This window comes from Asparagus officinalis, chromosome 7 (genome assembly GCF_001876935.1).
Source record: "Asparagus officinalis chromosome 7, Aspof.V1, whole genome shotgun sequence".
Lineage (NCBI taxonomy): Eukaryota > Viridiplantae > Streptophyta > Magnoliopsida > Asparagales > Asparagaceae > Asparagus > Asparagus officinalis.
Window position 1 is genome coordinate 146,158,455 of NC_033800.1, and position 22,797 is coordinate 146,181,251.

At 39.9% G+C, this 22,797-nt stretch overlaps 1 protein-coding gene across 4 annotated transcripts in view; it reads left to right on the forward strand.

Annotated features, from left to right (window-relative positions):
• Positions 1,938-22,797, forward strand: part of LOC109848924 (MADS-box transcription factor 23-like) — a 44,113-nt gene continuing 23,253 nt past the window's right edge. For 3 of the 4 annotated variants that reach the window (XM_020418649.1, XM_020418651.1, XM_020418652.1), the window contains exons 1-2: positions 2,059-2,183; positions 2,332-2,567. In XM_020418649.1, the coding sequence (XP_020274238.1) occupies positions 2,386-2,567 (182 nt within the window). In that variant the 5' untranslated portion in view covers positions 2,059-2,183; positions 2,332-2,385. The other variant, XM_020418650.1, reaches the window with a different exon arrangement.

Genomic DNA, 22,797 nt, shown 5'->3' on the forward strand with positions numbered 1-22,797 from the left:
CACAGATCCAAAATAATTCACCTAACACTTTAATCCAATTTTTTTGAACTTTCAATTTGTACCAAATTTTAAAAGGCCTTACCTACAATTAGTACCAAATTTTAAAAAGCCTTACCTACAATTAGTACCAATTTTTAAAAAGCCTTACCCTATAAACCCAAACTCTTACCCCTATTTATTCGTGAACCCACTCTCTTCCATAGCCATTATTAAAACCAAAATAATTATTTTTGAAGTCACTCTATATAATTAATATTAAACTCATTTTGTATTTCAACAGCTCAGTATGGTGTAAGTTGCTATATAACTTACAATGTATTTATCTGAAGTAACTATGCATACGACCTATTTTAAACCCTATGTTTAAACAATCATTTGGTTTTTTTCCACATCATACTGTGGTAACGTGCGGGTCAATTTTGCTCGTTTATGTGTAAAATAAAGTTATAGAAAAATATGATGCCATATGAAATATTTGTGACAATTTATGGAAACATCTCATGCAATAAGAAAAGTGAACCGAATAAAGAAAAATGATGACGACTTGGCAAGACTAGCAAAATTTTAATATGTACAAAATGGTGAAACATTGTTTTATGACATTTAAATGGCAGTATGTATATTCCTCTAGTTATCAGCTAATTAAAACGCTAGCATAGCGTGCACCTACAACGATTATATATTAACCATAGAAAGGGACTTTTCTCAAGGAAATTTTTTGGAAAAGGACTATTTTGGCACTTATATCTAGGAAAGTACTAGCTAGGTGGTAATTTATCATTTTTTTATCCCTTTCTCATTTGCTTGTTCTTGATTATTCGTTTACTTCGTTGGGAGGCAACAAATGGAGTATGATAGTTTCATTGTTGTTAAATCAATGACATGCATGTCCAGCCTAGCTACTAATGTAGTTGCTTGGGCAAAAACTGTTTGGGATGGTTTCCTATATCCTAAACATTCTTTTATATTATGACTAGCTTGTCATTCAAGACTCCTCATCAAGGATAGATTGGCCGAATGTTTATTCTGAGCACAAATCAGATTTTTCAAAGGTTCAAAATGAGAGTATACATGTACATATGAAAGAGATACTTGAGAACTTGTAATTTTTCCTTTTGATTTTCCAGGTTTCCTGGTACATTGATGTTCTTCAAAATCTTTCAAATTGGGAAATGAATAAAATTTCATTTCATTGACCAAAAAAAATCAATGACATGAACATCTAATACTACAAATTAATAGATTAAGAGTTAGATTAGAAACATATATTAAGATGTCGACACTTATAGGAAAATTCTAAACACCTAAACTTAATAATTAACTGTACTATGGTTATCTGTAGCAAATCCGTATATATATTATTTGCCACAAGTCTAATCCATAATCAGCAAGAGATTTGGTGTATGTTCAAGTAAGTTAAATTAAACTTTGTGACATAAGCTATGCACATGTACACTATGGTTAACTAGCATAAACTAAACCACCTTGCAAATAATTAATCAAGTTAATCAAGAGATGATTGGATTTGCTATTCTCATGTCTTTCCTTGCTGAGTTCCTCAATCCTCCCCCACAAAAAAAAAAACGAAGAATCAAATATAGAGATGTTGAACGCTCATTCGTACGTAATCTTTGGTCCACGTGTTGGCGATCTATACGGCTAGCCGTGCTGTCAGAAAAGCACTAAAACAATTTTATATTACACTAATCACCAACCCTTTACAAAACTATTTTTTAGTTTTACACCCACATTCTCACCTCTATTCTAACAGATGGGACCCGTGAAAAGGAAGGACGTTTCAGCCGTGGGTGTCCGCATGGGTGCTCTTGATACTTAGGTTGGAATTATTTGATCCTAGGACCGAGCAAATTAGGAAGGGCCAAAAGAGTGGGAAAATATAATAAAAAGGGCAAAAGAAGTTAGTAGGCCGGGCAAGTGAACCCTTATCCCCCTCCTTCCTCTTTTAAGCACTATAATAATATCTATCTAAATCTAGAAAGAGATTGCAAAGCATTCCACTAATTTGTGGCCACCATTTTTATTAACAAGGTAACTAGACCTAAACCCCATTATCTAATGATCTCTTTCTCTATTTATATTGGCTCGCATATATGTATATGCTTGTAAACACCAAATCTAAATCTAGAAAGAGAGAACTAGGCATTCATTATTCCATTGGCAAGGTAATTAGTTCTAAATCTTCTTTGGAGAAAGTAACAAGTCCTAAATCTTATTGTCTTAGATTTTGATCTCTGCATCTATTATTATCTTGATTATTGTCTTTCTTTCTTCTTCTTAATTTTCTCCCCTCCTCCCTCTTTTGATGTGTAGGTGTGTTGTTAGTTTTTGTACTGGCCGCTTGTGATTGAATTTGCTTTGGGTCTAATGGGGAGGGGGAAGATTGTGATAAGGAGGATCGACAACTCGACTAGTAGGCAAGTGACCTTTTCGAAGAGGAGGAATGGATTGCTAAAGAAGGCGAAGGAGCTCGCCATTCTTTGTGATGCAGAGGTTGGACTCATCATATTTTCAAGTACCGGTCGCCTTTATGATTACTCAAGCTCAAGGTATATGTGTGATTTTATCTCTTTGCTCCTCTAGAGTTTTGTATATGTTCGGTTAATTGTTTGTGATTTTATCTCCTCTTTCCTCAAGATTTTGTGTACATCTAGATAATAGTTAATTTGCTTGTTTTGTTTCTTTTTATGTGTGTTCTTTATTCAAGATGTTATAGTATGGTTGAAATTTTAGTATTGAACAGATTATTATTTGTTGCGCGATTTAGGTTTGTTTTTTGTATAACAAATTTCTGGCTTCTTGAGTGTAGATCTTTTATATGCGTGCTTCTAGGTTTATTTTTCTTTAACCATTAACATCCCTCACTATTTTTTTCTTATTATTAATTCTTGGTTACTATATACATCTCCGTCTGATGCCCCCCGCCCCCACCCACCCACACACACCACCCTCCCTCCCTCTCACAGTCTCAGGTCAAGCTTGATATATATCTTACTCGATCTAAATTAATGAGAAATTAATGAGTGAGATGATATATATATATATCTACTATATATTGGTTCATGCAATTATTGAAGTCACCGTTGTTCCATAAACTTATAGGATATTTCGATAAATCTAGAAAGTTTTCTCCTATTTTAATTAATAGCATGCAGAAATATATACTCTTTCTAATAAAAGGGAGAAGTTGCTAACAAGAGTTTTTAAGGTTGGTAAACTTTTTCCTTCCATGGTTCAGAAAATAGTACTACTATTTGCTGTAGGATCGAGTCGATGTAGTGATTAAACGCTAGACCAGATCATGATATTAACTTGAAGAAGCTGCTTTGTTTGTGTTGGAGTTGATAACTATTCTCTGCCTACAATCCAATATATATTCACATCATGTACTTAATAATTCGTTTATATATAATGTACAGTAGTTTAATGGAGTGGTTATTCTTAATATATATAGTCGACATGCATCGTGATTATGATCAGTAATGGCCAGAAACTTATATAATCATGATCAAAAAGTCCATTCTGTTACATTACTCCTAAGTTATTCTTGCTCCAAGGTGTATCCATTTCCATGAAAAATTTCAACCTATAGCAAGTTTTTGAGATAATTAAATTTCTCATCACTTTATATTGTCCTAAAGGAGATAAAAATTAAAATGAACACCAAGTTCATGTTCTTAATCACAATTAATCTTGATGAAAGGTGTATCCAGTTAGTAACACTTGGCTAGATGTTTAAGAAGGCTAAGAGATATGCGGAAGGTAACGAAAAGGTGCTCTTTTTGAGCTACATTAAGCTAGTTGAGCTTGTAATTAATATTCAAGTTGATGCATATGTAATTTATCCAAAATGAATATAAATAAGCACTAGTTAATTAGTTAATTATCACTCTTTATCTGACCCATGAGAGTTATACTAAGTTACAATTCCCTCCATGAGGATGAATTTTTTAAAATGTTTATTTTATTATTTATTTATTTGTTTGTTTTTTGTGAGCTCGTGTAAGAAGACACATCTAGTGCTTAGTAGTATTGATGTGTTAACAAAGAGGCTTGGAGTTTGGTGTAATGATCATGAGTATTCATGTTGGATGCATGTAATAATAATTGTACAGATTTTTTTAAATATGGAGTATTTCACCTGTACAATTTATTTTTCATTAGTAGAATGAGAGTTGGACTTCTCTCGTTCTTAGAGCGAGAGAGGACTAATAAGTAGGTGCTCTTATAACTTCTTTTTGGTCAATGAAAAGATTTTATTCATCAACGAGTATGAGAAAATTTTGTACATCAAGATCTCAAAACTGTTTTTTGATATATCAAAAACTTGTAACCAAAAGCTCTAAAAAAGTAAACAAAAGCAGAGCATTTACAATGAGATTAACCAGGCTTTCTTTTCAGCTGAGATCGATGAATTCAGATTTGAGATCAGTATATCCATCTTTATGTCCTTGATCAAACATTCCACGCTTCTATTCTTAAGTTGGAAGATCCTGGCATTTCTTTCTCCCTAAATCCTGTAAATTATAGCTGAAAATGCCATGCGCTTGATCCCTTGTTTGAATCCTTTCCCTCTCACTCTTGTACAAAACCAGTTCAATAGAAGTCTCCAATCGTAGGACTTCCAAGTGAATTCAAGCTAGTTCATGATGTCATTCCACACCTCACTTGAAAAACTGCAATAAGAACAAGTGATTTCTATTTTCCAAGCTGTTGCCAGAACATAAGATGCATACATTTGTATTAATGACTCCCCTCCTCAACAATCTATCTTGTATAAGCAGTCGGTTGTGAACAGCAAGCCAACTAATGAAAGTTTGGGTAGCTCATCCTTTCCCATACAGTATCATGCCATGGAACTCTATGTATAACAAGGAAAAAAGCATTGTATAAAGTTGATAATTGAGCTTTTGAATTACCAAAACAGGAGCACATGAACTAGACTAGATTATTAATCCCTCCATAGTGCATGCATCACAGCTTTATCTCTCTTCTTCAATATTTGTTTCCATATCCAAGAATACTCCTTCCTTGCACACACATGCCAGATGTCCCTATGTCTCAAGTAAGTCCCATGAACCCATTTGATCCATAGAGATTCTTTATTTATATGAATGGACCATAAGTTTTTCAAAACTGCAGCCAAATTCCATGTATAGGCAGAAAAAACCTCAAGACCACCCTTCTTTCTTCCTAGGCATATAGTTTCCCAAGCAACGAGAGGAGCTTTTGAAGTTTAATTTGTTTTACCCCAAAGGAAGTTCCTACACATTTCATCCACCTTGCGGGTAACATTTACAGGAAAGATATAATTTGAAGTCCAATAAACTTGCACCCCCAGAATGACACTCCTGATGACTTGTAATCTACCAACATAGGTAAGATTTTTACGTTTCAGTCAAATCTAAAGTTGGTTAGACACTTTGTTTATAAGTGCATTGCAGTCCATATATGATAGTTTCATACAAATGAGAGGGACACCTAAGTATCTGATTGGAAAATTTCCTTCTTTGAATCCTAATAGATTTGTAATTTCAGTCTTGACTGCATCATCAACTCCACCAAAGAAAATTGAACATTTATCCTGATTTGCTTCAAGTCCAGTGATTTTACCAAAATTATTAACACATTGGTACAGTTTCTGAATAGAGTATACATCTCCCTTCCCAAAAAGTAGTAAATCATCAGCAAATATGAGGTGGGTAAGCTTTAATCTTCCACACTTGTGGTAAAATTTAAACAACCTGTCATGTTTAAGCATGTCCAAACTCCTCGATAGATATTCCATGCCTAAGATAAAAAGATAAGGAGAAAGAGGATAACCTTGTCTCAATCCCCTCTCCCCCTTAAAATATCCATGGAGAGAATCATTAAGAGAAATGAAGAATTTGGGACTAGACACACAAGTCATAATCCTATCAATTATGAAATCCGGGAACTTCAGCCCCTTGAGCATATTTTGTAAAAAACTCCAACTGATAGTGTCAGAGGCTTTCTTGATGTCCATATTTAACGTAACTCTGGGAGATATATTCTTCCTTCCATATCCTTTGACCAATTCATGTGCTAACATTATATTACTTATAATTTGTCTACCCTTCACAAAAGCACTTTGTGCATCATTCACTAAATGACCAATACTGATTTTATCCTATTTGCCAAGATTTTGGAAATAAATAGGCAATTGCAGCAGGAAATGGGTCTAAAGTCAGCAAGAGTTTTAGGACATATCACCTCGGGGATTAGTGTAATTGAGGTGGAATTTACCACACCCAACAGCTTGCCTAAGTTGAAGAATTCTTCAATGGCTAGTGTAATCTCATCCCTTACAATCGGCCATGTAAATTTGAAGAAAGGGTCACCATACCCATCAGGGCCAGGAGCCTTGTTATCTGACATTGAAAAAATAGCATCTCTGATTTCATCTTTGGTTACAGGTTTGGAGAGTAAACTGGCTTGATCACTATATAGACACGGGCCAAATTGGATGATGATAGTATCAGGAACATTTGTAGTAGTTGCCTTCCCCATAAGATTCTTATAATATGAAACAAATTCTTTTGCAATTTCATCATTATCAATAATTCTGTCTCCAGTATCATTGTATAGGACCCTCACATTGTTGTGATGTCTATGGATTTTTATGACAGAATGGAAAAAATATGTGCATCTATCTCCTTTTAAGCTCCAGGCAATTCTGGCTTTCTGTTGATAAAAGGATATTTCACATTCAAGCAGCTTATTATATACAGCCAAGCATTCCCTTTCATTTTTGATGAGAGAATGACTAAGATGATCAAGCTGGAGATTCTTTTGAATATCTTCTAAAGCATGCCTAGCTCTTAGGACCTGTTCATTGATGTTGTGGAAATGTCTCTTGTTCATATCCTTAAGAACTTCTCTCAGATTTTTTTAATTTTGTACAAACTGAGTACATATGAAAACTTGTAATGTCAGTTTGCCATATGCTAGCTACTGTTGCTAAGAAACTATCATGTTTTGTCCACATTGTAGGCGTCAAAAAATACTTACAGACATCCAAATACTACTCAAAGAAAAGAGAAGACGATAAACGTCATTCTCTTAATCAGAAGGGATCATTCAAAGGAATCGAAACAAACATGGAAGAATAATATACACACCAATAGGTAGTATCTGGTGCTGTGGCTAAGGCGCGGCAGTATCTGGTGGTGGCGCGCCTTAGGCGCGTCAGTACATAGTGGCGCGGCTATTATAAGGGGTGCTGCGGCGGTTACAAAGCAGTTATACGATGATTTTTTGAAGCCCATGTGGCGGCATATCAGAAATAGAACGTGTGCTGACGTGGACAAGCAGTTAAACCACGAAAAAAGTGGTTAAAGGTCGTGGGAGAACGGTTTCAAGCACGAGGGAACGTGGATGTAACTGCCCCTTTAGCCGCGGTAGCCCACATTACCGCGCCAATAGCCGCGGCAGTGTTGACTGACACAGCCAAAGAGCATTTGTTTGGTCAGTTATCTCGCCCCTATTTCCACTGTTATGCACTGCTACCCCTATAAATACCTCCCTAGACACGAAATAAAGGACAGAGAGCAGATTGGAGCATAGAGACTCGGGCTTTTAGTGATTTTTAGGAAGAGAGAGAGAGTCTTCATTCTTCATAAACATTTTCAAGAAGCTTTTGGCGATTCCCAAAAATCTAAGCTCTGACTTGATCTTTGGAAGAGTGAACATCTTACATCGATAAGATATTCGCTTAAAGATTCTTACTTCGATAAACGAAGGAAGAATTTCCAAAACCTTCACGATTCAATCAGAATCTGTGAATCGGTGGTCCACGGGCTAACGCACCCCCGGCACAGGCAAATATCTCACGCAAGCAGCGATCCAAACAACGATCCTGCGTTTGTTTCTAAGGAGCTTGTAATTTGATTTTTTGTTGTAAAGAGTAATTTTACAAAGTACGAAGCTTACTCTTTTGCATTCATTGTAATCGATAAACAGTTATAATGAATTCTATAACAGAACTTGTTCCTGACGCAAACAAACTGGCAACCACAGTGGGAGCCAACGGTCTCGCTATCGAGACCGTCGTGTCGCAGCCGATCAAGATTCTAGCTGAATCCACGGTCAAATACGAGTTCGACCAAACCAAGTTTGAGGAATATCTCTCATCATCCTCTTCAATATCTTCATTGTCTCGCGAGTACAAGAGGATCTCACCATTAAAGAAGACTTACATGCCAAAGAAGGCACAAAGTAAAGACTCTCACCCAATCGTTGCCGAGGCCTCCCCTCGCAACATTATCCCGGCGACCCCCAAAGCCGGAAGCTCTGCTCACAATGATTCCACCCTAATTAAGGAGTCGTTCGATCGAAGTTCGCCAACTCTGACGAAGAGGGCTCGTCAGAGGCGACGCCAACGCCGCGCTCGTCAAATGGCTAAGGCCTTGGAACAAACCGACGGGGTTCACTGCTACGCGGACCTAGAGTCGAGGAGGCATTGAGTGGTTCAGTTATCTCAATGACCAACCACTCATATCTCTGCTAAACTAACGATGGAGGAATGGACTATTGTCAAAAGGGCTCGCTCGACCCTCAAAGAACGCATCCAAAAACGTCGTGCAAACGTTGCTCATGTCCGTGCTCTCTTACAACAAAGACGAGAAAGGAAGAAGGAAACGGTGGCCAAAGAACCGCCAAAACTCTGTAAAGTTTAGATTCTAAAGTCTGGAGTTATGCAAAATCAGTATTCGAAGCCCGTTAAGACTCTATACCCGCAAGGGAGTGGTTCTAAACGTGTGACTCCCGACATAACCTTGAATCGCTCAATGACAGTAATAAATTGTCCTGAGAATGCCAACAAGATTTTACACCCCCAGAAAAAGACGCATTCACCAAAAGACATCGTCATACCTGGGAGGTCATGGCAATAGACGATACGATTTTTTGGCAATCATACCGATGAATCGTATTATCAAGTTGGGGGTGTGAGTAAATTTTGAAAGAGAATTATTCGAGAAATAATCTCTCATTGTTCCTGTGCACGACTCATTAGAGCAGTATTATCGGAATATGACTACTCCAAACGAGGAGCCATCCCGCAAAGAGTCCCAATGTTCCAGAGACTTTTCACCAAAATGTCAAAGCCCAAGCCGAGACATTTCTGCAAGAAGCTTGCTGTTCAAGATGATGAATTCCCTGAAGTCACCATCAATATGACTGATAAAGGAAAATCTAAATGGCATTCAAGTGAATCAAATCCCGACTTTTCACCGGGAGGAAAAGTTAACTCAAGAATTGTTCAATGGATGTCTCGACTCCAGTTAAGAGCCGTCAGACGTAGAGACTACAAGAGAATGCATGAAAGAATGTCATCAGAGGATGAGCTCTCGGACACTTGTTCTGCGATCGCTTCGGATGATACAATATCTAGCACAGGGCAAACCAGAGAAGTACTCACGATCACCTCTGATTAGTTCGCTCAAATACTTCAAGAAGCTCTAGCCAAACAACGTGAAAAAATTAGAGCTGAGATGAAGATGGAGATGGAGTTGGCTATCCAACAAATGAGAGAATTACTAGCTCAACGGTCTCAACTTCCTGAGTCCAGTCAGCGAGCTGAATCCAGCCGCCGCACTCAAAATATTGCAGATGACAGTGATCCGGAAGTGGATGAAGTCATCTTTGCTGATGCACCTCCTAATAACGATAATACTGGGGGTGGTTCAACAGATCCTCCCAACAACGATATTGGGGGTAGTTCAATTGCACCTCTTAATGATACTGGGGGTGGCCCAATTATTTCTCCTCAATATCACTCAAAGAGAGATGAAGATGAGGACAAGAAAATGAAAGAGCTTGAGAACAAAATCAACGCTTTGATGACGGCTCAAGAAGTGAAAAAGACGGGTATTCCATGTCCCTATCCAAGAGAATGAGATTCAATACAGTACCCGGCAAAATTCAATCTGATTAACTTCACACCGTTTGACGGGAAAAGCTCACCTACTCAGCACTTGATTTATTTCAAGTCTCATTTGGGCATGATCTCTAGAAACGAGGCTTTAATGGTCCGGTCATTCGTTGGCACCCTTCGTGGGCCCGCCTTCGATTGGTACCGACGTCTCAAGCCAGGGAGCATCAATTGCTAGGATGACATGGAAAGTTTTTTCCTCAGCAATTTCTTCGATAATGACACCGAAGTGTCAATCGGAATCGTTTTGGATGAGAAGCAAAAAGACGGAGAGTCAGTCGACAATTTTTTCAAACGCTTCCGTAACAAAGCAATGAATTGTAGAGATCCTATTACAGAGGAATTTATCCTGTAAACATGCCACAATAATTTCTCCATCAATGTCCTGGAAGCCCTGGGGGTCGTACCATCCAAAACTTGGAAAGATTTGAAAGTACGCGGTGAACAAGCTGAACACTTTCTTAAAAGAAAGAAAGCTGAGAGAAACCGACCGAAGACATCTGCAATCGCTGGGAATGCGACTCTCAATCCGAAGTTTCCAAAGGAGTATTCTTTCGAAAATGATGAAGCTCCAGCCATATTGAAATACCTCCTCGCCAATGATAAAATCGAGCTACCACCTATTAAAGATTAGGAGGGAGCTAAGAGAATTACGGATCCAAACTACTGTGCGTACCACAGAAGGGTTCTTCATCCAACCGAGATTTGCTTCAGACTCAAAAACAAAATCCAAGCTTTAATTGACTCCGGCGTCATAACGGCGAAACAAGCCAAGTAAAACGACTCTTACTCCATTGGGTGCACGAGTATAAATTGTTTCCCCTCACTCCAAAGAGTATACGAGTATAAATTGCTCCTCGATACTCCAACAGGTATATGAGTCAAAACTATTTCCTTTCTTTCACAGGAAATTCCTGGAGAGCACCATGCATGGTACTCTTAAGGATAACCCGATCATGCAGCTGAATATAATGATAAACCCAGTTTCGTAAGGAAAGCTAGGAGTGGATGGTTCATGTAATGGGAAGTTCTCGGAAGAATGCTATATGTAATTTTCTTAGGGATAACCCGATCATTACAAACAAAGTGATAAACACTACATCCCCACGGTGATTTCCTAATACGCTTTTGCTAAGATGAGATTCGATCACTTCGTTGGATCAATCTTCCCTCACAAAACTCCCACACGATCAAACCTTTAAACAGTTAAGATCGTCTCAAACCCCTATTTGGTCAGACCTTTAAACAGTTAGGACCAAAGTCAAAATCCCCTCTCGATTCCTTCCATGAACGAACATGAAGGAAAGGTCCACAAACGATCAAACCTTTAAACAGTTAGGATCGTCTTAAACCCCTATTTGGTCAAACCTTTAAACAATTAGGACCAAAGCCAAAATCCCCTCTCGATTCCTTCCATGAACGAGAGGTCCACAAATGATCAAACCTTTAAACAGTTAGGATCATCTCAAACCCCCATTTGGTCAAACCTTTAAACAGTTAGGACCAAAGCCAAAATCCCCTCTCGTTTCCTCCTATGAACGAGAGGTCTACAAATTAAACGATCAAACCTTTAAACAGTTAGGATCGTCTCAAAACTCCTATTTGGTCAAACCTTTAAACAGTTACGACCAAAGCCAAAATCTCCTCTCGATTCCTTCCATGAACGAGAGGTTCACAAATTAAGCGATTAAACCTTTAAACAGTTAGGATCGTATCAAACTCCCACATGGTCAAACCTTTAAACAGTTAGGACCAAAGCCAAAATCCCCTCTCGATTCGTTCCATGAACGAGAGGTCCACAAATTGAACGATCAAACCTTTAAACAGTTAGGATCGTATCAAACTCCCACATGGTCAAACCTTTAAACAGTTAGGACCAAAGCCAAAATCCCCTCTCGATTCTTTCCATGAATGAGAGGTCCCCTCTCGATTCTTTCCATGAATGAGAGGTCCACAAATTGAACGATCAAACCTTTAAACAGTTAGGATCATCTCGAATTCCTATTTGGTCAAACCTTTCTACAGTTAGGACCAAAGCCAAAATCTCCTCTCGATTCCTTCCATGAACGAGAGGTCCATAAATTAAACGATCAAATCTTTAAACGGTTAGGATCGTCTCAAAACTCCCACTTGGTCAAACCTTACTACAGTTAGGTTAGGATCGTCTCAAAACTCCCACTTGGTCAAACCTTACTACAGTTAGGACCACAGCCAAAACCTCCTTTTGATTCATTTTGCGAACGAAAGGTCCCCTTTTGAGTTGAATAGTAAAACCTTATGACAGTTAGGATTATTCAAACAAATCTAGATTCTCTAAGTGGAGATTCCATTTTGAGTTTCTTTTGCACCAGGAGATAGAATATAAAATTCTTCCTCTCTAATTTTGGGTTTATCTCTACAACCAAACAAGAGACCAGGAGATAGAATATAAAATTCTTCCTCTCCGATTTTAGGTTTATCTCTACCAACAAACAAGAGACCAGGAGATAGAATATAAAATTCTTCCTCTCCGATTTTGGGTTCATCTCTACCAACAAACAAGAGAGAGTCTAAACTGTTTCCCTACCCTCAACAGGAAGTTTTTGGAGAATATCACTCAGAATATTCTTAGGGATAACCTGATTACCTCCCAACGGGTATATGAGGTTAAACTATTTCCCGAACACTCCGATGAGTATATGAGTATAAACTGCATCTCCTTGAACCTCCGAATGGGTATATGAGGTTAACTATTTCCCGAACACTCCAACAAAGCATATGAGTATAAACTATTTCTCTAATCTTCAACAACAGTTCTAATTCAAGACTTCGACAACGGCCACGTGATAAACGCAGCACCGGAGGAATCTTAGCTATTCTACAAAGTACTGAATAGACTAAAAGATGAAGAAGTCAAGAATTGAAGCCATTCACAGACCATTCTAGGCAACTTCCTCAGCAAAGCACTGAAGAAATTGCGAAGAAAGCTCATCATATCCAAAGTGTCCCAGACTCCTCTCTAAAAAAATAATGAGTCTGAGATACTTTAGAGGGGGTATCTGTAGGCGTCAAAAAATACTTACAGACATCCAAATACTACTAAAGGCAAAGAGAAGACGATAAACGCCATTCTCTTAATCAGAGGGGGTCATTCAAAGGAATCGAAACAAACATGGAAGAATAATGTACACACCAACAGGCAGTATCTGGTGCCGCGGCTAAGGCGCGGTAGTATCTGGTACCGCGGCTTAAGGCGCGGCAGCCTATGGTGGCGCGCCTTAGGCGCGGCAGTACATAGTGGCGCGACTATTATAAGGGGTGCTGCGGCGGTTACAAAGCAGTTATACGATGATTTTTTAAAGCCCATGTGGCGGCATATCAGAAATAGAACGTGTGCTGACGTGGACAAGCAGTTAAACCACGAAAAAGGTGGTTAAAGGTCGTGGGAGAACGATTTCAAGCACGAAGGAACGTGGGTGTAACTGCCCCTTTAGCCGCGGCAGCCCACATTGCCACGCCAATAGTCGCGGTAGTGTTGACTGACGCGACCAAAGAGCATTTGTTTGGTCAGTTATCTCGCCCCCATTTCCACTGTTATGCACTGCTACCCCTATAAATACCTCCCTAGACACGAAATAAAGGACAGAGAACAGATTGGAGCATAAAGACTCGGGCTTTTAGTGATTTTGAGGAAGAGAGAGAGAGAGTCTTCATTCTTCGTAAATATTTTCAAGAAGCTTTTGGCGATTTCCAAAGATCTAAGCTCTGACTTGATCTTTAGAAGAGTGAACATCTTACATCGATAAGATATTCGCTTAAAGATTCTTACTTCGATAAACGAAGGAAGAATTTCCAAAACCTTCACGATTCAATCAGAATCTGTGAATGGGTGGTCCACGGGCTAACGCACCCCCGGCACAGGCAAAGATCTCACGCAAGCAGCGATCCAAACAACGATCCTGCGTTTGTTTCTAAGGAGCTTGTAATTTGATTTTTTGTTGTAAAGAGTAGTTTTACAAAGTACGAAGCTTACTCTTTTGCATTCATTGTAATCGATAAACAGTTATAATGAATTCTACAACAGAACTTATTCCTGACGCAAACAAACTGGCGACCACAGTGGGAGCCAACGGTCTCGCTGTCGAGACCGTCGTGTCGCAGCCGATCAAGATTCCAGTTGAATCCATGGTCGAATACGAATTCGACCAAACCAAGTTTGAGGAATATCTCTCATCATCCTCTTCAAGATCTTCATTGTCTCGCGAGTACAAGATGATCTCACCATTGAAGAAGACTTACATGCCAAAGAAGGCACAAAGTGAAGACTCTCACCCAATCGTTGCCGAGGCCTCCCCTCGCAACATTATCCCAGCGACCCCTAAAGCAGGAAGCTCTGCTCACAATGATTCCACCCTAATTAAGGAGTCGTTCGATTGAAGTTCGCCAACTCTGACGAAGAGGGCTCGTCAGAGGCGACGCCAACGCCGCGCTCGTCAAATGGTTAAGGCCTTGGAACAAACCGACGGGGTTCACTGCTACGCGGACCTAGAGTTGAGGAGGCATCGAGTGGTTCAGTTGTCTCAACGACCAACCACTCATATCTCTGCTAAACTAACAACGGAGGAATGGACTATTGTCAAAATAGCTCGCTCGACCCTCAAAGAACGCATACTAAAACGTCGTGCAAACGCTGCTCATGCTCGTGCTCTCTTACAACAAAGATGAGAAAGGAAGAAGGAAACGGTGGCCAAAGAACCGCTAAAACTCTGTAAAGTTTGGATTCCAATGTCTGGAGTTATGCAAAATTAGCATTCGGAGCCCGTTAAGACTCCATACCCGCAAGGGAGTGGTTCTAAACGTGTGACTCCCGACATAACCTTGGATCGCTCAAAAACAGTAATAAATTATCCTGAGAATGCCAACAAGGTTTTACACCCCCAGAAGAAGACGCATTCACCAAAAGACATCGTCATACCTGGGAGGTCATGCCAACAGACGATACGATTTTTTGGCAATCATACCGATGAATCGTATTATCAAGTTGGGGGTGTGAGTAAATTTTGAAAGAGAATTATTCGAGAAATAAGCTCTCATTGTTCCTGTGCACGACTCATTGGAGCAGTATTATCGGAATATGACTACTCCAAACGAGGAGCCATCCCGCAAAGAGTCCCAATGTTCCAGAGACTTTTCACCAAAATGTCAAAGCCCAAGCCGAGACATTTCTGCAAGAAGCTTGCTGTTCAAGAGGATGAATTCCCTGAAGTCACCATCAATATGACTGATAAAGGAAAATCTAAATGGCATTTAAGTGAATCAAATCCTGACTTTTCACCGGGAGGAAAAGTTAACTCAAGAATTGCTCAACGGATGTCTCGACTCCAGTTAAGAGCCGTCAGACATAGAGACTACAAGAGAATGCATGAAAGAATTTCATCAGAAGATGAGCTCTCGGACACTTGTTCTGCGATCGCTTCGGATGATACAATATCTAGCACAGGGCAAACCAGAGAAATACTCACGATCACCTCTGATCAGTTCGCTCAAATACTTTAAGAAGCTCTAGCCAAATAACGTGAAGAAGTTAGAGCTGAGATGAAGATGGAGTGGAGTTGGCTATCCAACAAATGAGAGAATTACTAGCTCAACGGTCTCAACTTCCTGAGTCCAGTCAGCGAGCTGAATCCAGCCGCCGCACTCAAAATATTGCAGATGACAGTGATCCGGAAGTGGATGAAGTCATCTTTGCTGATGCACCTCCTAATAACGATAATATTGGGGGTGGTTCAACGGATCCTCCCAACAATGATATTGGGGGTAGTTCAATTGTACCTTTTAATAATACTGGGGGTGGCCTAATTATTTCTCCTCAATATCACTCAAAGAGAGATGAAGATGAGGACAAGAAAATAAAAGAGCTTGAGAACAAAATCAACGCTTTGATGACGGGTCAAGAAGTGAAAAAGACGGGTATTCCATGTCCCTATCCAAGAGAATGGGATTCAATACAGTACCCGGCAAAATTCAATCTGATTAACTTCACACCGTTTGACGGAAAAAGCTCGCCTACTCAGCACTTGATTTATTTCAAGTCTCATTTGGGCATTATCTCTGGAAACGAGGCTTTAATGGTCCGGTCATTCATTGGCACCCTTCGTGGGCCCACCTTCGATTAGTACCAACATCTCAAGCCAGGGAGCATCAATTGCTGGGATGACATGGAAAGTTTATTCCTCAGCAATTTCTTTGATGATGACACCGAAGTGTCAATCGGAACCCTTTTGGATGAGAAGCAAAAAGACGGAGAGTCAGTCGACAATTTTGTCAAACGCTTCCGTAACAAAGCAATGAATTGCAGAGATCCTATTACAGAGGAATTTATCCTGCAAACATGCTACAATAATTTCTCTATCGATGTCCTGGAAGCCCTGGGGGTCGTACCATCCAAAACTTGGAAAGATTTGAAAGTACGCGGTGAACAAGCTGAACACTTTCTTAAAAGAAAGAAAGCTGAGAGAAGCCGACCGACGATATCTGCAATCGCTGGGAATGTGACTCTCGATCCGAAGTTTCCAAAAGAGTATTCTTTCGAAAATGATGAAGCTCCAGCCATATTGATATACCTCATCGCCAATGACAAAATCGAGCAACCACCTATTAAAGATCAGGAGGGAGCTAAGAGGATTACGGATCCAAACTACTGTGCATACCACAGAAGGGTTCTTCATTCCACCGCGATTTGCTTCGGACTCAAAAACAAAATCCAAGCCTTAATTGACTCCGGCGTTATAACGACGAAACAAGCCAAGTAAAGACGACTCTTACTCCATTGGGTGCACGAGTATAAATTGTTTCCCCTTACTCCAAAGAGTATACGAGTATAAACTGCTCCTCGATACTCCAACAGATATATGAGTCAAAACTATTTCCTTTCTTTCACGGGAAATTCCTGGAGAGCACCATGCATGGTACTCTTAAGGATAACTTGATCATGCAGCTGAATATAATGATAAACCCAGTTTCGTAAGGAAAGCTGGGGGTGGATGGTTCATGTAACGGGAAGTTCTCGGAAGAATGCTATATGTAATTTTCTTAAGGATAACCCGATCATTACAAACAAAGTGTTAAACACTACATCCCCACGGTGATTTCCTAATACGCTTTTGCTGAGATGAGATTCGATCACTTCATTGGATCAATCTTCCCTCACAAAACTCCCACATGATCAAACCTTTAAACAGTTAAGATCGTCTCAAACCCCTATTTGGTCAGACCTTTAAACAGTTAGGACCAAAGTCAAAATCCCCTCTCGATTCCTTCCATGAACGAAAGGTCCACAAACGATCAAACCTTTAAACAGTTAGGATCGTCTCAAACCCCCATTTGGTCAAACCTTTAAACAGTTAGGACCAAAGCCAAAATCCCCTCTCAATTCCTTCCATGAACGAGAGGTCCACAAACGATCAAACCTTTAAACAGTTAGGATCGTCTCAAACCCCCATTTAGTCAAACCTTTAAACAGTTAGGACCAAAGCCAAAATCCCCTCTCGTTTCCTCCTATGAACGAGAGGTCCACAAATTGAACTATCAAACCTTTTGTATGTAGGAAAAATTGCAAAGAAGAGAACAAAAGAAAATTGACTTGTATTTCTTTGATTCCGGTTACAATTTGATTACAAAAGAAAAGAGAACGAATTTGGTTCTCTTCTTTGTTTAAAACTGGGTTCTTCTTGGTGGCGATGGAGTGCCTCCCTCGAATGCTCGCGTCGAGTTTGCTCTCCGTTGACGATCTGACATCTTAATTCACTGGAACGATGTCTTCTCCTCACGATTCGACGCTGTGGAGAACTTGCGTGGCAAGTTTGAGAACTCTGAACGAGTTTAGAAGAACTCTGTAAAAGAGTTGATTTGAACCGAAAGTTCGGTTGACAAGCCAAGGATGAAAGCTCTCTGTTGTCGAAGTTGAAGATGATCTTCGTTAGAGGATGATGCTAATCTCCTCAAAAGCTCGCCCAAGGATTTCTCCTGTTGTTGCCAAGTCCCAGATCCGAAAAATGCCAGCCTTCAGTGGTCGATCTGAGCCAAGAAATTCCCACCTCGCACTCAGTTGAGTTTACTCGCTTTTATAGGGGATTAAGGGGGTGTAACTGCCCTCTAAATCCGCTCCTAAGTGGGCGTGATTTCCTCAGATCGTGGGGAAAACGGTTCTGAAACCGTTCGACTCATATTTGAATGAGTCAAACGCCCAACCTGGCATTCAGGACCCTAACCTCGCGTCTTAGGATTGAGACGCGAGGTTGCGTGTTGACTGAACATCCAGAACGCGAGGGTCACTCACGTTTCGCTTGTTGTAACGCGGGTCCGACTCCAGCGTTTTGATGTTGTAACGCGGGTTTGACCCTGGCGTTTTGATGTTGTAACGTGGGTTCGACCCTCGCGTTTTGATGTTGTAACGCGGGATCGACTCCAGCGTTTTGATGTTGTAACGTGGGTTCGACCCTCGCATTTTGATGTTGTAACGTAGGTTCGACCATCGCGTTTTGATGTTGTAACGCGGGATCGACTCCAGCGTTTTGATGTTGTAACATGGGTTCGACCCTCGCGTTTTGATGTTGTAACGCGGGATCGACCCCGGTGTTTTGATGTTGACACACGGGGAGGACCTTCGCGTCTTGTCTTGAAGAGATTATCACAAAGTAATCTCTTTTGTCATAGCGTTGCAAAGATCATTGTCTTGTAATCTTCGTCTTGGCTCCTTGAGAATATAAGAGTCGTCAGATTGTAACTCTCGATGTTGATTATAAATGCTGTTGAACTAGAGCTCTCATCGGTTGTCGTGAAGGTCGTCAGATTGTAACCTTCAGCGATCTACGTGAAAGTCTTCAAATTGTAGCCTTCTGGAAGTCGTCAGATTGTAACTTCCATCATCGGTGTTTGATGGAGGATAAGCTATCTATTGTGATTTTTAGACAGCCTACACCTTTAAACAGTTAGGATCGTCTCAAAACTCCTATTTGGTCAAACCTTTAAACAGTTAGGACCAAAGCCAAAATCTCCTCTCGATTCCTTCCATGAACGAGAGGTTCACAAATTGAGCAATTAAACCTTTAAATAGTTAGGATCGTATCAAACTCCCACATGGTCAAACCTTTAAACAGTTAGGACCAAAACCAAAATCCCCTCTCGATTCCTTCCATGAATGAGAGGTCCACAAATTGAACGATCAAACCTTTAAACAGTTAGGATCGTCTCGAATTCCCATTTGGTCAAACCTTCCTACAGTTAGGACCAAAGCCAAAATCTCCTCTCGATTCCTTCCATGAACGAGAGGTCCACAAATTGAACGATCAAATCTCTAAACGGTTAGGATCGTCTCAAAACTCCTACTTGGTCAAACCTTACTACAGTTAGGACCACAGCCAAAACCTCCTTTTGATTCATTTTACGAACGAAAGGTCCCCTTTTGAGTTGAATAGTCAAACCTTATGACAGTTAAGATTATTCAAACAAATCTAGATTCTCTTAGTGGAGATCCCATTTTGAGTTTCTTTTGCACCAGGAGATAGAATATAAAATTATTCCTCTCTAATTTTGGGTTTATCTCCACAACCAAACAAGAGACCAGGAGATAGAATATAAAATTTTTCCTCTCCGATTTTGGGTTTATCTCTACCAACAAAACCAGGAGATAGAATATAAAATTTTTCCTCTCCGATTTTGGGTTTATCTCTACCAACAAATAAGAGACCAGGAGATAGAATATAAAATTCTTCCTCTCCGATTTCGGGTTCATCTCTACCAACAAAAAAGAGACCAAGATACTCCAATAGGTACACGAGTCTAAACTGTTTCCGTACCCTCAACAGGAAGTTTTTGGAGAATATCACTCAGAATATTCTTAGGGATAACCTAATTACCTCCCAACAGGTATATGAGGTTAAACTATTTTCCGAACACTCCGATGAGTATATGAGTATAAACTGCATCTCCTTGAACCTCCCAACGGGTATATGAGGTTAACTATTTCCCGAACACTCCAACAGAGCATATGAGTATAAACTATTTCTCTAATCTTTAACAGCAGTTCTAATTCAAGACTTCGACAACGGCCACGTGATAAACGCAGCACCGGAGGAATCTTAGCTATTCTACAAAGTACTGAATAAACTAAAAGATGAAGAAGTCAAGAATTGAAGCCATTCACAGACCATTCTAGGCAACTTCCTCAGCAAAGTACTGAAGAAATTGCGAAGAAAGCTCATCATATCCAAAGTGTCCCAGACTCCTCTCTAAAAAAATAATGAGTCTGAGATACTTTGGAGGGGGTATCTGTAGGCGTCAAAAAATACTTACAGACATCCAAATACTACTCAAGGCAAAGAGAAGACGATAAACGTCATTCTCTTAATCAGAGGGGATCATTCAAAGGAATCAAAACAAACATAGAAGAATAATGTACACACCAACAGGCAGTATCTGGTGCCGCGGCTAAGGCACGGTGGTACCGCGGCTAAGACGCGGCAGCTCATGGTGGTGCGCCTTAGGCGCGTCAGTACATAGTGGCACGGCTATTATAAGGGGTGCTGCGGCGGTTACAAAGCAGTTATACGATGATTTTTTGAAGCCCATGTGGCGGCATATCAGAAATAGAACGTGTGCTGACGTGGACAAGCAGTTAAACCAAGAAAAAGGTGGTTAAAGGTCATGGGAAAACGGTTTTAAGTACGAGGGAACGTGTGTGTAACTACCCCTTTAGCCGTGGCATCCCACATTGCCGTGCCAATAGCCGCGGCAGTGTTGACTGACGCGGCCAAAGAGCATTTGTTTGGTCAGTTATCTCGCCCCCATTTTCACTGTTATGCACTGCTACCCCTATAAATACCTCTCTAGACACGAAATAAAGGACAGAGAGCAGATTGGAGCATAGAGACTCGGGCTTTTAGTTATTTTGAGGAAGAGAGAGAGAGTCTTCTTTCTTCGTAAACATTTTCAAGAAGCTTTTGGCGATTCCCAAAGATCTAAGCTCTGACTTGATCTTTGGAAGAGTGAACATCTTACATCGATAAGATATTCGCTTAAAGATTCTTACTTCGATAAACGAATGAAGAATTTCCAAAACCTTCACGATTCAATCAGAATATGTGAATCGGTGGTCCACGGGCTAACGCACCCCCGGCACAGCAAAACCTTCACGATTCAATCAGAATATGTGAATCGGTGGTCCACGGGCTAACGCACCCCCGGCACAGGTAAAGATCCCACGCAAGCAGCGATTCAAACAACGATCCTACGTTTGTTTCTAAGGAGCTTGTAATTTAATTTTTTATTGTAAAGAGTAGTTTTACAAAGTACGAAGCTTACTCTTTTGCATTCATTGTAATCGATAAACAGTTATAATGAATTCTACAACAGAACTTGTTCCTGACGTAAACACACATGTTGAAGAATTTAAAAGGCCTTTTACCATGCACTTTGTCTTCAAGAATAGTAACCAAAGCTGGAGAGTGATCTGAAAATTTTGGAAGAAGGAATTCAACCTGACTTGAATTGTAAACATGCATCCAAGAATCATTTGCCAAGGTTCTATCCAACCTACATCAAATCCTTGATTTTGAGTCTTGCTTATTGTTCCATGTATAGAAGAAACCAATAGTTTTTAGATAATTGAGCAAACAATCATGAATGAAATCTCTGAAGTCAACAAAATCAACCCCCGTGAGCATAGAACCTCCTAATTTCTCAGCATTGGTAACAACTGAATTAAAATCACCACTCAAGAGCCAAAGTGCACTTCCAATAGAATTTTGAATAAGCTTTAGTTCTGTCCATAAGTCCTTCTTGGCTATCATATGGTTAAATCCATAAACTGTAGATATGACACAATCAAAGCATCCATCTAAAGATTTGACAGTGCATGATATTTGCTGAGCAGAAATTCCAATAATGTTGATGTCCAGAATATTTGGATCCCACATAATCAAAATTCTGGTTTTTCTATCATATCCAGCATTTGAAAGAAAAATCCAGTTGCTAGCTATTTTCTTAGCAACAATAGGCAATTTTCTTACATTAATTTTTGTTTCTAGAAGTGCTACGAAAGGTAAGTGATACTAAGATATGAAAAGCTTTACCAAATGTTGTTTAGAGTACTTATTGAGCCTCCTAACATTCCAAAAAGAAAGATTCATCTTTAATTTTTCCTCCCTCTATCTATTGTAAAGGGATCAATGTTCACTGAGTCCATATGTGAAAATTTATTGACATGTGCACCTGTTGGGCGCAGAGACACGCCCTCACGCTGCGGAAGCGATATCATCTGAGAGATAGTCCTGGCTTTTGTTATCACAAAAGCACAAGTTAACCTCTATATTCTTGTTTCTCAAAGAAAACTAGAATAGATAGTGAAATTCTTATTTCTCAAAGGAAACAAGAATCGAAAGTGATATATTTCATCAGAGTGAAATATACACTCTTCCTCTCATCAGTTCTAAGACTGAAATATCGAGGGAACCTACAAGCTATGGCAACACACAGTAAAAGACAAGACAACAGATTTACGTGGTTCGGTAAACTTGTCTACGTCCACGGGAGGGGTTTTCACTATGAGAAGAATACCAAACTATTACAAGCTCTCTCTTCCTCACTCTTTTCTTTTCCTCTCAAGTTTCTCACTCACTTAAGAATTTCCCACTTATTTTTCCCCACACTCTTCCTCTTCTCCTTACCTTTATTTATAGGCAAGAGGAGAAAAGAACCAAGAGAGCACGGAGTTCAAGGGAACACGGAGCTCAAGGGTGCACGGAACTCAAAGAAGCATGGGGCTCAAGGGTGCACGGGGCTCAAGG